Source organism: Panicum virgatum, chromosome 8K (genome assembly GCF_016808335.1).
Source record: "Panicum virgatum strain AP13 chromosome 8K, P.virgatum_v5, whole genome shotgun sequence".
NCBI classification, from domain to species: Eukaryota; Viridiplantae; Streptophyta; class Magnoliopsida; order Poales; family Poaceae; genus Panicum; species Panicum virgatum.
The window spans coordinates 10,545,906-10,560,725 of NC_053143.1; the positions used below are offsets into that span (position 1 = coordinate 10,545,906).

At 54.8% G+C, this 14,820-nt stretch overlaps 2 protein-coding genes across 2 annotated transcripts; both read right to left on the reverse strand.

Moving 5' to 3' along the window:
- Positions 1-405: 405 nt before the first annotated feature.
- Positions 406-4,468, reverse strand: LOC120645427. The gene is made up of 3 exons (XM_039922211.1): positions 3,731-4,468; positions 3,332-3,544; positions 406-723 (listed from the first exon to the last, which is right to left on the reverse strand). Exons 1-3 carry the CDS (start codon positions 4,466-4,468, stop codon positions 406-408), a joined length of 1,269 nt encoding a protein of 422 aa, XP_039778145.1.
- Positions 4,469-6,160: 1,692 nt separating this feature from the next.
- Positions 6,161-6,727, reverse strand: LOC120644529. The gene has a single exon (XM_039921162.1). It carries the CDS (start codon positions 6,725-6,727, stop codon positions 6,161-6,163), a length of 567 nt encoding a protein of 188 aa, XP_039777096.1.
- Positions 6,728-14,820: the final 8,093 nt, after the last annotated feature.

The window sequence follows — 14,820 nt, forward strand, 5'->3', positions numbered from 1 at the left end:
GAGGAGTCGCCTGCGCCCCAAGTGCTAATCCATGGCCACGAGGCTGCGGCGGGAGAGGAGTCGTCCGCGCTGGCAGCCTCGAGGGACCGGGCTGACACGAGGGGGGCGGCTTCGGGGCAGCCTTCGAGGGACAGCTCGATGCCCCGAGTCCGGAAGACCACCACGAGGAAGCGGAGTATGAGTGCTCGATCTGGGTAAGCATTTTAGATTCCGTTTTTTGTTATGCATTTGGTAGACTTCTCGATCCTGCTTTACTTGCGTCTCTTGATTTCCAGCTCCGGGGCCGTTCCCAAGGATGCAGTGCGGCTTGCCCCGGTCAAGGCTCTCAAGACCGGGCCTCGCAGTACTCCACACACGGCGCCGCAGCCCCCGCCCATCGTGGATCTCGAGGCGGCGGCCGCTAGGCTACGGGAGGCCGTGGCCCGAGGGGCTCAGGCGGCTCAGCGAGCCCGGGAGGAGGAGGGTAACGCCGGTCAGAGCGACGCCGGCCAGCGTGGTGCCGGGGCGGCCGCTCCGGCGGCCGACGCTAAGGAGACAGGCCCGGGCGGTGCCGGTGGCGCCGCCCAAACGGCTATTGGACTTGAAGCCGGTCAGGGCGACGCGGACAGCGCTGCCCGCCCGGCCACAGAAGGAGAAACTGGCGGGGGCGCGCAGGAGCGCCCTGCCGGTCAAGCAGCCGAGGAGACCCTCGTCTTCGAGCCCTCGAGGGCCGAGGACGAGGGCCTCACGGAGGACATGGCGCAAGAGGCGCCAGGGGTAGAAGGAGCCCCCATCTCGGAGCCCACCGAGGCCCGGGACGAGGGTACCGTCGCAATAGTGCCCGTGCCAACGGCGCAGGAGGGCGCGACGGCGGTGGTGGAGCTGCCGGACAGCAGCGGGGAGTACGGGGACTCAATGGATATCGACCCCGCTGCTGCGGCAAGCGTCGCCGCCCACATCGTCGAGTTCGCGTCGGCCAGTGCGGGCGTGTTCGAAGCGGGGGCGTCTGAGGAGAGCCACCTCGGGGTGATCGTCCCGTCCGGTGTCCCCTCAGAGTTCCTTCGCAAGGAGCAGGAGGAGGAGGAGGCCTGGAACAAGCAGATGGGCGTCGGGCGCGAGATCTTGCAGGCCTCTGACCGCGCCTATCAGCTTCATCAGAATGCAGATTACCAGGTCAGCCAGGTAAGTATTTCCCCCGGAAATTGCTTCGGATTGGTTTTAAATTTTCGCGCGTCTTCACCCACGCCGTCCCCCTTTGCAGCAGCTGAGGGAATTCTCGCGCGAGAAGAGCGCCGAGATGAACCGGCTATACTCCCAGATAGGCCAGCTCGGGCAACACAACGCCGAGCTGGTGCTCAAAAACATCGATGCCAACACAAAAATGGCCGATCTGGGAGCGCGTCAGCGGGCGCTGGAGGAGGAGCTGGCTCGGGTGGCTGGTGAGCGGGACGTCCAGAGGGCGGCAGCGGAGGAGAAGGCCCAAGCGGCCGAGGCACAAGCTGCCGAGCTGCAGCGCCTTCGGACGGCGCTCGAGGATAGGGCTCGTGAGGCGGAGGGGCAGAGCGCTGAGCTGCAGCGCCTCAGTGCCACGCTCGAGCAACAGAAGGCCGAGCTCCTCCACAAAGAGGTGGCCATGGTTGTGCTCGCCGGGACCCTCCAGGAACAGGGTGTGGCCCTCGAAGAGAGGGAGGTGGCCCTCCAGAACATGGGGGCTAGTCTTAAGGAAAAAGAAGCCTTCTTGTCCTCGCTCGAAGAGGCCGCCCGTACCCAGAGGGAGGAGGCGCAGAAGAACATAGCGGGTGAGTACCTTTGATTTTCCGTTGATTTGTTACTTTTCGTAACTGACGTTGATTTCCTTTGCTCAGAGCTGAGGCAGAAGGTGGCGGACGAGACCACGGCGAAGGAAGCGGTCCATACCGCGCTCACGGCGGCACAAATGGAGTTTGCTGAGCTGGAGCAGACCGCCGTGAGCGTGTGTCAAGAGCTCGAGGGGGAGGGTGCCGTCTCGGGCAGTTCGGTGATCAGCCGCCTGCGCGCGCTAGGCGGCCGGATTGCCGAACATGCCAAGAGCACCTTCCGCCTCGGTGTCCTGCGGGCTCTCGCCGTGGCCTCGACGCATTACCTCATGGATCTCCAGAGGGTGTCGTCGGGGTACGTCGTCCCGGATGATGCTGACGCGGACGCCGCATTGGCCATCATGGATGAAGCCGACGCAGCCGCAGAGGAGTTCGCCACCGTCCTCGCCGAGAAGCTCGAGGCGGACATCCCTCCCATCGCCGAATTCGACACTCCTGAAGACCCGCAAGGGGGGGATGGTAGCCTGTAGGACAATTGGGCCTCGATGCCCATGTAAATAGATTAGTGTTTATCATGGTCATGCCTTGTAATCGCACTTTATGAATATAAAGGATTTTGTTTCGTAATTTGAATGTGTGGCCCGTCGAGGCCTTGTGTGATCGAGCCTGTGTTCCTTTACTTTATTTCCGTGTTCTTCGTACGCGACTTAGATAAACATCTGCGAGGAAGTTCGCGTTCCTAAGCAACGTAGGCGTAGGGTGGTGAGGGGGGTGCCGTATCCCGGAGGCGTAGGCGGCCCCACGACTCGGCCAGCCCCGTACCGTGGTTGCTTACGCCTCACGTCCGTTTTTTCTAAGGATACGAGAAGCTCAGGATCGAGACGGAAATATTTCGAAAAAACACTGGCGACTTTTTGGGGACGTTCGGGGGTTCCCCCCGTAGTAGCCCCCGAGGGAGGCTCGGCTTTGCCGAGGGTAAAGCCGAGCGTACCTCTATGTTCGTGTGCGCCCGAGCCCTCGAGGGTCGGGAAGGTTCCCAAAAAGCGATAAGTGAAGGGTGCTTCCTTATTATTTCGGGAAATCGAAAATGCGATTACGAACAATATAGAAATTGCTTGAAATGCTTAAGGATAGAAACGACGTAGCTGTTGTATATTCCAAGCGTTGGTGAGGACTTCGCCTTTTTCGTTGGCCAGCTTGTACGTGCCGGGCTTGAGTACCTCGGCGATTATGTACGGTCCTTCCCATGGAGGTGAGAGCTTGTGGCGGCCCTTGTTGTCCTGCCGAAGCCTTAGCACCAAGTCCCCTTTGTTGAGGTCTCGGCGCCGGACCTTCTGCGCTTGGTACCTTCGTAGGGACTGTTGGTAGCGCGCGGAATGCAGGAGTGCCATGTCTCGAGCCTCGTCCACTTGGTCCAGCGAGTCTTTGCGAGCCCGCTGGTTTCGTTGCTCTTGATATGCCATGAGCCTTGGCGATCCGTATTCCAAGTCGGTGGGGAGGATGGCCTCGGCGCCATAGACGAGGAAGAACGGAGAGAAACCCGTAGCTCTGCTCGGGGTCGTCCTCAGACTCCAGATGACCGAGGGTAGCTCTGTGAGCCACCTTCGGCCGAACTTGTTCAGCTTGTTGAAGATCCTCGGCTTTAGTCCTTGGAGGATCATGCCATTGGCACGCTCCACTTGCCCGTTCGTCTGTGGGTGAGCCACAGCTGACCAGTCCACATGTATGTGGAAGCTGTCGCAGAACGCCAAGAACTTCTTGCCTGTGAACTGGGTGCCGTTGTCGGTGATAATCGAGTTCGGGACCCCGAACCTGAAGACGATGTCGGTGAAGAATTGGACTGCTTGCTTGGATTTGATCTTGCCGATGGGTCGAGCCTCGATCCATTTGGAGAACTTGTCGACCGCCACCAGCAAGTGGGTGAAGCCCCCGGGCGCCCTCCTCAACGGACCGACGAGGTCCAGTCCCCACACGGCGAACGGCCACGTGACGGGGATGGTCTGCAGGGCATGGGCCGGGAGGTGTGTTTTTCGGGCATAGAACTGGCATCCCTCGCAAGTCCGCACGACGTCAGTGGCGTCGGCGACCGCGGTGGGCCAGTAAAAGCCTTGCCGAAATGCGTTACCCACGAGGGTGCGTGGCGCGGCGTGGTGGCCGCAGACGCCAGCATGGATGTCGCGGATCAGCTCCTTGCCCTCGGGGATGGGGATGCAACGTTGCAGGACACCCGAGGGGCTACGCTTGTATAGCCCGTTGTCGATTAGAACGAAGGACTTGGCCCGCCTGGCAAGGCGTCGCGCCTGAGCGCGGTCCGAGGGTAGGAGCCCTCGAACCATCCATTCGAGGTACTGAACGCGCCAGTCTCGCGAAGCGGGGGCCTCGTCAACTTCCATTGCTTCGGCCTCGTCCGCGGAGGTTGTCCCGAAGTTAGTATCCATGGGCCCGACCCCGTCCGCCGGGGGGTTCCCGTCGGAGGGTCCGGCGGACGAGGGGCCTGCCTCCGTCGGTTGCTTGAACTCGACGGTGGGCCTGGAGATGTCGTGAGCGAAGATGTTCGGGGGGACGGTGGTCCGCCCCGAAGCTATCTTGGCCAGTTCGTCCGCGTCCTCATTGTACTTGCGTGGGACGTGATTGAGCTCGAGGCCGTCGAATTTGTCCTCGAGGCGGCGTACTGCGTTGCAATACGCCTCCATCTTCGGGTCGTGACAGCTGGACTCCTTCATTACTTGGTCGACGACGAGCTGAGAGTCACCGCGCGCATCGAGGCGTTTGACGCCGAGCTCGATGGCGATGCGGAGGCCACCGAGGAGGGCCTCATACTCCGCCATATTGTTCGAAGCAGGGAAATGCAAGCGGATTAAATACCGCATGTGTTCTCCGAGAGGTGAGATGAAGAGGAGGCCGGCTCCGGCTCCAGTTTTCATCACCGACCCGTCGAAGTACATAGTCCAGCATTCGCCCCGGATTTGTGATGGGGGTAGCTGAATGTCCGTCCATTCAGCCACGAAGTCAGCCAAGATTTGGGACTTAATTGCCTTGCGGGGGGCGTAAGTGAGTGTCTCTCCCATTAGCTCCACAGACCATTTGGCGATTCTGCCCTCGGCTTCCCGATTGCGGGCTATCTCTCCCAAGGGGAAAGACGAGACCACTGTGACGGGGTGAGCCTCGAAGTAGTGGCACAGCTTGTGTCGAGCTAGCACTACTGCGTAGAGCAGCTTCTGAATCTGAGGATAGCGCGTCTTGGTCTCAGACAACACCTCGCTGATATAGTACACCGGCCGCTGGACGGGCAGAGCTTGACCCTCCTCTTGTCTTTCCACAACAATCACCGCGCTGACCACTTGGGTCGTCGCGGCCACGTATAGATAGAGGGGCTCGCCGTCCGTAGGTGGTGTAAGAATGGGAGCACGGGTGAGCGATGCCTTCAGCCTTTCGAGGGCCTCTTGAGCTTTGGGGGTCCACGTGAAGCGCTCGGTTTTCCTCAAGAGTCGATACAGGGGCAAGCCTTTCTCGCCGAGACGCGAGATAAAACGGCTAAGGGACGCTAGGCATCCCATGACCCTCTGTACCCCCTTTAGGTCTCGGATCGGTCCCATCCGAGTGATGGCCGAGACTTTGTCAGGGTTGGGTTCGATGCCCCGCTGGGAGACAATGAAGCCCAAGAGCATGCCTCGAGGGACCCCGAACACGCACTTCTCGGGGTTAAGTTTTACCCCTTTGGCTCGTAGGCAATCGAATGCGATCCTGAGATCAGCAACCAGGTCGTCCGCCTTCCTGGTTTTGACAACGATGTCGTCGACATATGCCTCTACGCTCCGCCCGAGCTGGTCTCCGAAAACGTGGAGCATACACCGTTGATAGGTGGCTCCGGCGTTTCTGAGGCCAAAGGGCATCGTAACGTAGCAGTACATGCCGAAAGGTGTGATAAAAGAAGTCACGAGCTGGTCGGACTCTTTCATCTTGATTTGATGGTAACCGGAGTAAGCATCAAGAAAGGATAAGAGCTCACATCCCGCAGTAGTATCTACAATCTGATCGATTCGTGGCAAAGGAAAGGGAACCTTCGGACATGCCTTATTTAGACTAGTGTAATCTACGCACATCCTCCAATTTCCACTCTTTTTCTTTACTAATACTGGATTAGCGAGCCACTCGGGATGGAATACCTCTTTGATGAACCCGGCCGCCAGAAGTTTCTGCAACTCCTCGCCGATCGCCCGGCGCTTGAGCTCGTCGAAGCATCGCAGGCGTTGCTTCACCGGCTTGGAGTTGGGTCGGACATCAAGAGAGTGCTCGGCGACCTCCCTCGGTATGCCAGGCATGTCCGAGGGGCTCCACGCAAAGATATCAGCGTTGGCGCGGAGGAAATCGACAAGCACCACTTCCTATTTGTCGTCGAGGGTGGCGCTGATCTGCAACGCCTTGTTGTCGGAGTGGCTCGGGTCGAGGGGCACCTTCTTGATACCCTCGGTGGGTTCGAAGCTCCCGGCATGTCGGTGTGTGGAATCCAAGGCCTCGCTTGCCATTTTGTCGAGGGTGGCTGCGAGGGCCTCGTCTTCCGCTTGAGCTTCCGCGCGCTCAACGCACTCGACGTCGCACTCGTAGGCGTGCTCGAACGAAGAGCCGATGGTGATGACGCCCTTTGGTCCCGGCATTTTGAGCTTGAGGTAGGTGTAGTTGGGGACGGCCATGAACTTGGCGTAGCAAGGACGACCGAGGATGGCATGGTAGGATCCTCGAAACCCCACCACCTCAAAGGTGAGTACCTCCTTGCGGAAGTTGGCTGCCGTGCCGAAGCAGACCGGCAGATCGATCTGGCCGAGGGGTTGGACCCGCTTCCCCGGCGCGACGCCGTGGAATGGCGACTTGCTGGGGCGTAGCTTGTCCAATCCGATCCCCATGAGCTCCAAGGTGGGGGCGTACATGATGTTGAGGCTGCTGCCTCCGTCCATGAGCACCTTGGAGAAGCGAGTGTTGCCGATGATGGGGTCGACAACGAGCGGGTAATGTCCCGGATGCGGGACGTAGTCGGGGTGGTCCTCGCGGCCAAAGGCAATGGTGTCCTTCGACCAGTCGAGGTAGGATGGCATGGCCTTGGTGACGGAAAAGACTTCGCGGCGCTCACGCTTGCGCTGCCGAGAAGTCATATTCGTCGTCGTTCCTCCAAAGATGAAGAAGGCGTTCTCCACTGGGGGGAACTCGTCATCTCCACCTTTGTCGCCAGCATCCTTCTTCTTGTCCTCATCGCGATGCGCGACGCGGTTGTAGTATTTCTTGAGCATCTCGCACTGCTCGAGAGTATGGTTGACCGGGCCCTTGTGGTAAGGGCACGGTTTCTTAAGCATGTCGTCGAACTGGCCACCACCGCCTCGAGGGGGGCCTCGAGGCCCTTTGCGGTCCGGGGCGGCTGCGAAGGCCTCCTCGGAGTCTTCTGCCTGCCTCGTCCCGCGCTGGTCCGGCGGGACCGGCTTCCTTCCCTTCCTCCCCTGCTTTTGTTTCTTGGCGGGGGCGTTGGGCTTGACGTTGCTGCCCTCCGCGGGCGCATCGTCCTTGCGCTTGCCCTCCAACAGCCTCCTCGCCGGCGGCGAAGTTGGTGGCAGCGTCGAACAACTCGTTGGTATTAACGGGTCGGCTTCTCGCGAGCTCATGCACCAGATTCCTGCACGTCGTACCCTCGAGGAAAGCGTTAATGACCTCGACGTGGGTGACGCTGGGGAGCTCGGTGCACTGCTTGGAGAAGCGCCGCACGTAGTCACGCAGGGATTCGCGGGGCTTCTGGCGACACCCTTTGAGGTCCCAGGAGTTCCCAGGGCGCACGTACGTGCCCTGGAAATTGCCTACGAAGACATGGACCAAGTCGGCCCAGCTGTAGATCTGATCCGCAGGCAAGTGCTCGAGCCACGTTCGTGTGGCGTCAGCAAGATGAAGGGGGAGGTTGAGGATGATGACCGCGTCTTTCGTCGCGCCGCCTAGCTGGCACGCTAGGCGGTAGTCGTTGAGCCAGACTGCAGGATCAGTCTTTCCCGAGTATTTGACGAGGGTGTTGGGTTGTCGGAAGCGCGGGGGAAAAGGCGCGGTCCGGATCTCCCGACTGAACACCCGGGTGCCCGGAGGCTCCGGTGACTCACCCCTGTCGTGCTCAGGGTCGAAGCGTCCACCCCGTCGAGGGGTGTACCTCCTGCCGTTGATGACGTTGCGGGCGTCGCCGTCGCCAGCGTGCCCGCGCGTGTCGCGGATTCGCTCCCTTACGGGAACTCTTCCGATGCGCTCGTGTACCGGGGGTGCCCTCGCACCGGGTGCTACGGCTGCCTTGCCCTTCCCTGCTGGGGGTGTGTGCACAGAAACCTCACGGTCCTGGTGCGCAGTCCCAGCGCACTGCTCCGGGGCCTTCGAGCGCATGCGAGACGCAGAACTCTTGGCCTGCTGCACGGCAGCTTGCTCGATGAGTTCCTGTGCCTCGCGGCGCAGGTTGCGGCCCGAAGGTGTCGATGGCTCAGGCATAGCTTGAAGTAGATAAGCCGCAGCGACGAGTTTCTCGCCGGCCGTTTGCAGTTCCGGAGATTTGTCGACGTTGTCGTCAGCCAGGATGCGCTCCCGGGCCACACGTCCCGCCGTCCGGGCGTGCGCACCAGGCACGGTACGCTACTGCTCGAGTGCGGCGCGTAGCTCCTGGGTTTGCCGACGCTGCTCGTCGAGCTTGGCTTGAAGCTCGTTGAGCTGCGCCAGCTGGGCTTGACGCGCCGCTGAACTGTCCCGACCCGGGGGCCTGGATCCCAACTAGTAAATGCTGCGTGTTTCCTCGTCCCAGATGATGGTGCAAGAGGCAATCACAATAACGCACAGTTTATCCTGGTTCCGGCCGTGGGGCCGTACGTCCAGCAGAGGGGGTGTGCGAGGGGAACTGTATTATCTTGCACCCGGGGTGCTTGCAGTAGGGGATACAAGCGGGGCGAGAGTGGGAGGAAAGCTCCCACGTCTCTGCTAGAAGTGGAGTTAGTTGAGATGAGTACTCAATCGTGCTGAAAGTTCTGAAAGGGGAAGTTCAGGGAGCCTGCTTCCACCCTTCGATTGGAGAGATCCCTCCCCCCTTTACAAAAGGAAGCCCATCCTCTCCTTTTATAGTTGTAAGGAGAGGCGGTGTACATGAGTGTAGGGGCGCGGAAGTCATCGTTCTCCCTTGAATCGCGGGGTACAGTGGTCGAACACTGTAGAAAGTGTACTGTGGGAAGGCGGCGCGTGTCGCTGTCGTCCTGGATTTTCGTCCTTGGTCCCGTGGAGATGGCGGCGGCCGTCCTGTAGTGTACCAGTGGTAGTAATGGCGTGGGACGGTCCCGGACCCCCTGGCCGGAGTGCGGGTGTGCACATTAGAAGGTCCGGGAGCGCGTAGAAGTCCCGGACCCCACGAGGGGGAGGTCCGGGGTCGCGCCCGTGCGTGCTGAGTGCCCCTCTTGGCAGGACACGTCACATCGTCGGACCCCTTCCCCAGCGGGAGATGGGTCCGGCGATGGATGTCGGCAGAACAGTAACGGGGGCGGCGCCAACTTGCCTCGTGCCGCATTGAATGCCCACAGTACTGCTACAGCGACTGGGGTGGCAGAGCGGTGACCGGGGTCGGTGGACGGGACGCCGGTCACATCCACTGCGGGAGTGGCAGTCTGACGCCGCCTGCCCTTTGAGCCGTGGTGGAGTGGCTGGCTTTTAATGCCTTCGTACGGCGGTCGGTTGGGCGGCGGGGCCATTTGTCTCTTGTGCCGAGAGATGGACTCGAGCGAGGCGGAGATTGGCCACCCGCTTGAGGGCAGGTCCGCTGTCCTCGAGCGAGGCGGAGATTGGCCACCCGCTCGAGGGCAGGTCCGCTGTCCTCGAGCGAGGCGGAGATTGGCCACCCGCTCGAGGGCAGGTCCGCTGCCCTCAAGCGAGGCGGAAATGCGATTGCGCGGTCGAGGGTCCCGAGGGGAGCCCTCGAGCGAGGCGGAGATGAGTGACCCGCCTGAGGGTAGATCCGCTACCCTCGAGCGGGGCGGAGCTTGTTTGGTGGGCCTGAGAGGGGCCCTCGAGCGAGGCGGAGATTGGCCACCTGCCCGAGGGGGATGTGGCTGGGCCACATGCTGGACTTCTTTGAGTCCTTTCCTTTCCTCTGAGGGAAAAATAGGCCGTGGGTCTTCGTGGGCCCAGTTGCCTTAACATATGTTTGTGTTTTTGAAAGTGGTTTTAGTACCTCAATTAGGGTGTCCCTAATTGTGGCACCCGACAACGACTATTACCGACGAGGATCCATATCGGTGAGGCCCATATTACCCGATGAACATTGACAATTTAGACATTATTTTTGAACAAAATCACTGAAATCCATGTGAATCGAAGATATGAATTTTAAGTAAGAGTAAAGGATCCCTACACTTGCATTGAGTCAAGGATGTCAAAATATGTCCTACCCTGCACGTAGGGATGCAAGTGAGTACCTATTGGTATTTTTGAGTTTCTTATTTTAGTTTATTTTTTCTCTCAAAATAATTATATATCATGTCATTCTAGTTCATTTTATCAAATTTTGGGTCGATCCAATGATGATCCAAAAAAGATGTGACTTGCATCCCTATCTGCACGTCATATAAAGGACCTGGAAAGGGCTGATTCGTCGTCCATCGATCCTGCTGGCCCTCTCCAAGCCCAACGAGCTTGCACGTACGGTACGGCAGCCGTACCCGCGTGCTGCTGGCTTCAGCTCGTGTGAAAATAGGACCGCATAGTTTTAAACTTTGAATAGATTACTTGGTCTTCAGCGGCGGATCGACCACGAAACTTTGAGCAAATTACCAGGAAACCAGAGAGAGAGAGAGAGAGAGAGAGAGAGAGAGAGAGAGAGAGAGAGAGAGAGAGAGAGATGTACACGTGTACGTGGCCAGAGTCAAGTTTTACATTTAGGATATCCGTGTTGATCCAGAAACCGTACCTGCCAAACTAACACCGCCACACCCCCAAAAAAAATGAAATCATATACGGTACTCCATTTCCCATTTTTTTCCAGTTGAATTATGCATTATGCATGCAATGTATGCATGCGTAACGAACAATTTTTTTCCAAGGACTGTTGTGTAAGGCGTGACGTTTTCTATATTTCTAGAAACGGGCCGGGACCCCTCGATCGGAGAAAGTTGAAAAAATTAGCCCAAGGAAACGACGAGGCAATCTGATAGGAACCGTACGCAGAAAAGACCTAAAAAGTACATGGCCGTCAAACACGCACAAGTCGCTCTCGTGCCCTGTAATTATCAAGTTTCCATCGGCTCTAAATGAAAAAAACACCGCTCGGTATGTGCTATATTTGCCGTCTGAAAAATAGTTAACGTCCGGTTGATTTCCAGAAATCAACGGTAGCATTTGATAGCTGGTCTCGATCAACGTGCACGAGCTACACGACATGACGATCAAGTTCTGCAAATGCACTATAAACTGGCCAAACATCTCGAAATCAAGTTGGTGAACCATGAATGATATGTCAGCCTTAGTGCGTCCGCAATGGTTAGCTATATTTAGCTAGCTAGATGTGATGTGGCAATAAAAATATAGGGGAGAGAGTAGTTACTAGCGACGAGCAAATAGCTGATCTATTTCACATAGTCCAAGAACATTTGAGAGGAGCGTGTGGGTCCAATAGTATAAAATAGTTTTTTCGTTTATCTCTCATCTCCACATTAGCAGACTATGTAGCTAGTACTAGTTATTACCATTGCGGACGCCTTAGTATACTAATTGCTACTGGAAGAGAGTGTTCTAGAAAAAGAGAGGGCTAGGGTCACATAGTCTACGGATACATCCGAAGACTTGTTGCTTCATGTATACGGTTTTCAAAAGGAAAAAATCAATTGTAAAGTAGAGAGTTGTCATCACTTTGGAGTTAGGTCTAGATCAGATCTAATGGGCCCGCAGAACATTCCTTTAAGGTTCCCTTTTCCAAGCTTTGGCTGCATCGTCGGTCGCTGACAATGTTGCTCAACCAATTGAATTTCTTGCATTTCGTCATGGCCTGCCTCAAAAAATGTGAAGAGTTACATCACGGCAACGGTAATAAGCTCTTCTTCAATTCCAATACGTGTCGTACTAGTATACATATTCATAAAATTATTAGTTCAGTGGAATGATTTAATTCCCTATCGAAGTTGTACGTTTTTCATCATCGACTGCAGCTACCTTTTTCACAACTTTGATTTTTTTCTTAATACAGTGGCCCATTTTTATTAAAACTTAATCCCATTTTTTTTCTTTCGGCTGTGGACCTTTCCAGTTATCTGCCGCGAGGCGTTTCAGTTGAAACTGTATTTGTCATTTTGTTGCGCGTTTCTCTGAAGAAACATGGACTACTAGCATGCTTAAGTGGTTCTCAGTGGGTCTTCAGTGTTCCCTATACTTGACTAAGAAAGCTTACTTGGTCTAGCCTCTTCGTCAGCTATTGAAATGGTTTTTAGAGTCCCAGAGGGCAATAAACCCTGATCCTTATGCATTGCAACAGGACTAAAGGTTAGCGTTTCAGCACATACAGAGTTCCAACTGTATTTCAGTCATTTTCTTTGTGCTGGAAATGTTCTAACTCTGCTTGAAGCTGAAGCTGATTGAAATGCGATATCCTCACCCTGGATGTCACATAGCTGTCGGCAGATGTAATGTAATAAGTTAAACTGATCAGTACCTATATTTTTCTCTATTGTTCATTCATCTTTGTAGGAGGCGAAAAGTGGAATCCCTTTCCTATAAAATGGGTGAAAATAATAGATTGCGTGTGTTGGGGATACTGAGTCACTCATTTCGTAAAGATGATTGACTACTGATCCACAAGTACAGAGAAAGACATCAATAATGCTTTGATGAACCACGACTTAATTTGCTTCCAAGAGATTTGGCTTTAGTAGTTAGCCAAGATGCGAGGCCACTTTTGGTGATGGCAACGCCTGCCAGTTGGTTAGAGGGACAATTGATGTGATTGTTAATTACTTGTTCAACGATCATTTCGCTCGCTCCTGGAAACAAAACATTCTCTACAATCGGCCAATTAAGCTGGGACGCAGCGGTGGAAGAGGTTGCGAAGCCACTCTCTCAAAAGCATGTGATTGTAAAGATGAAAGAGTACCTATTATGCTTGCTTGCACAAATCTGAATGCAACCTGAATAATATCCGATTGGTGCAAAAAAAAAAACTAATTTGGTTGAGAAATTAAACAGATGCCGGGTATATATACTTAGATGGAACTATCTTTATTTGTCACCTAGAAAATGCAAAATCACTGACCATTGACAAAGATGGTATCAGTAGTCACTGGGAGTGACGTCAGGCAAACATCCCAATCACCTGAAATGCTCCACAAGAATGATCAGTGACAGGGGAACTTGCATTTAGGAAAAATGCATGACTAGTACTAGTCTATGCCGATCAATTCGAATTGAAGTGACAAGTAAACTACATCTGATTTCTACGCGGTCGAGTATATCACGGCATACATACATCTAACACGACACAACTCACTGAAATGCAGTTCAAACCAAGAATATTACTCTGATTTTACCTCTCCCACACTGCAATACTGCATGGGCGTGACGACCTTGCCAAAACACACAACTTCACTCCATGTTTCCCTCAGTCCGTGTGGCGCAGGATTTGGTTTAGTGTGCTGTTCCATCTTAATCTTGCTTAATTTTGTGCTCGCCATTCGGGTGTTTATCTTCGTAGATCACCGCCGCCAGCATGTTTCACATGTGATTTGCTTGAATTTTAAATCCTAATAATGAATTGGCCTGGTGTTCTTGCCCCTTTGGGTAGAAGTATTGTGATCTTGTGGGACCGAAGCCGGCGACCAGAGGAGAGTGAATGAGAGCCGATTAAAATTTCTTCCGAAATTCAAACCGTCGGCCTATATCCCGAAAATCACCCAAGCCCTCAAGCGTTCTGGCCAAAGTTTGGAATAGCTATGGAAAAACTAAACCAACACAAAAGGCCTCGAACGAGCGAGCGAAACCACGAAGCAAATCGGAAGCGAATTGGGAAAACTGCAGAACTGATCTGCCTGGACCGGTCTGACCGGTGCGTTGTTCCGGTCTGACCGGTCGTGCCTACCGGTCTGATCGGTAGCACCCAAAAAACCCCCGAGAAATTGGATTCAAACGATGAATCTCGAACAAACGACCACGAAAATCGGTGAAACTTGGGGGATTGCTTCGCCCCTATCCCGTGAACATATCCCCAAGAGATCTCGGCCTAAAGATCAACGAATCTTGAGAATTATGGGGAGATCAAAAGAGATTAGGGTTTTCTCAAAAACTCAAGTGATTTGCCTAAAGATTCGGGTGTTTATCTTCGTAGATCACCGCCGGCAGCATGTTTCACATGTGATTTGCTTGAATTTTAAATCCTAATAATGAATTGGCCTGGTGTTCTTGCCCCTTTGGGTAGAAGTATTGTGATCTTATCTTTATTTTGTCAAACTTTGTGATTTTACCCTTATTATTCGTGAGTCAACATGAATTGGTGTTCCAAAGGTTGGAGTGGACCTTATTTTTTATTTTTCACTCAGCACAAATTTTGTGCACGTATTTTTTTTAGTGCACCTAAATTCATGCACCTGAGTACCTGACGCCTCGATGGACCAAACTTTGTTCCGCTAATTCTTCATCGACATGCGACCTCAAAAGCTGCAGGAATCCTACCGAAACAAAGAAATGATACAAAGTTCCCTGCAACGACTGTTTTGGTCACGAAGATCTCTTACATGCATCTTTTTCAGACGTACAAAATACAGTGCGCCCAACTTGTATGCTAACTGCAGTCTGTCCTGTCACTGTCAGCAGCCAGACAAAACCCTGCATGAGATTATCATGGGCACCCAAGCCAGTTGGGTTCTGTTCGTTCAAAAAAAAAAAGCCAGTTGGGTTCTTTGGGCTGGCATGGCACAGCAGCTGGGCTGATTTCTATAGCGTGCCCAAAGGGCCCAACTGGCTGCCCATCATATTGATGCAAGACTTTCAAAGAGGGAAATAACATGGTGAAACAAAATGA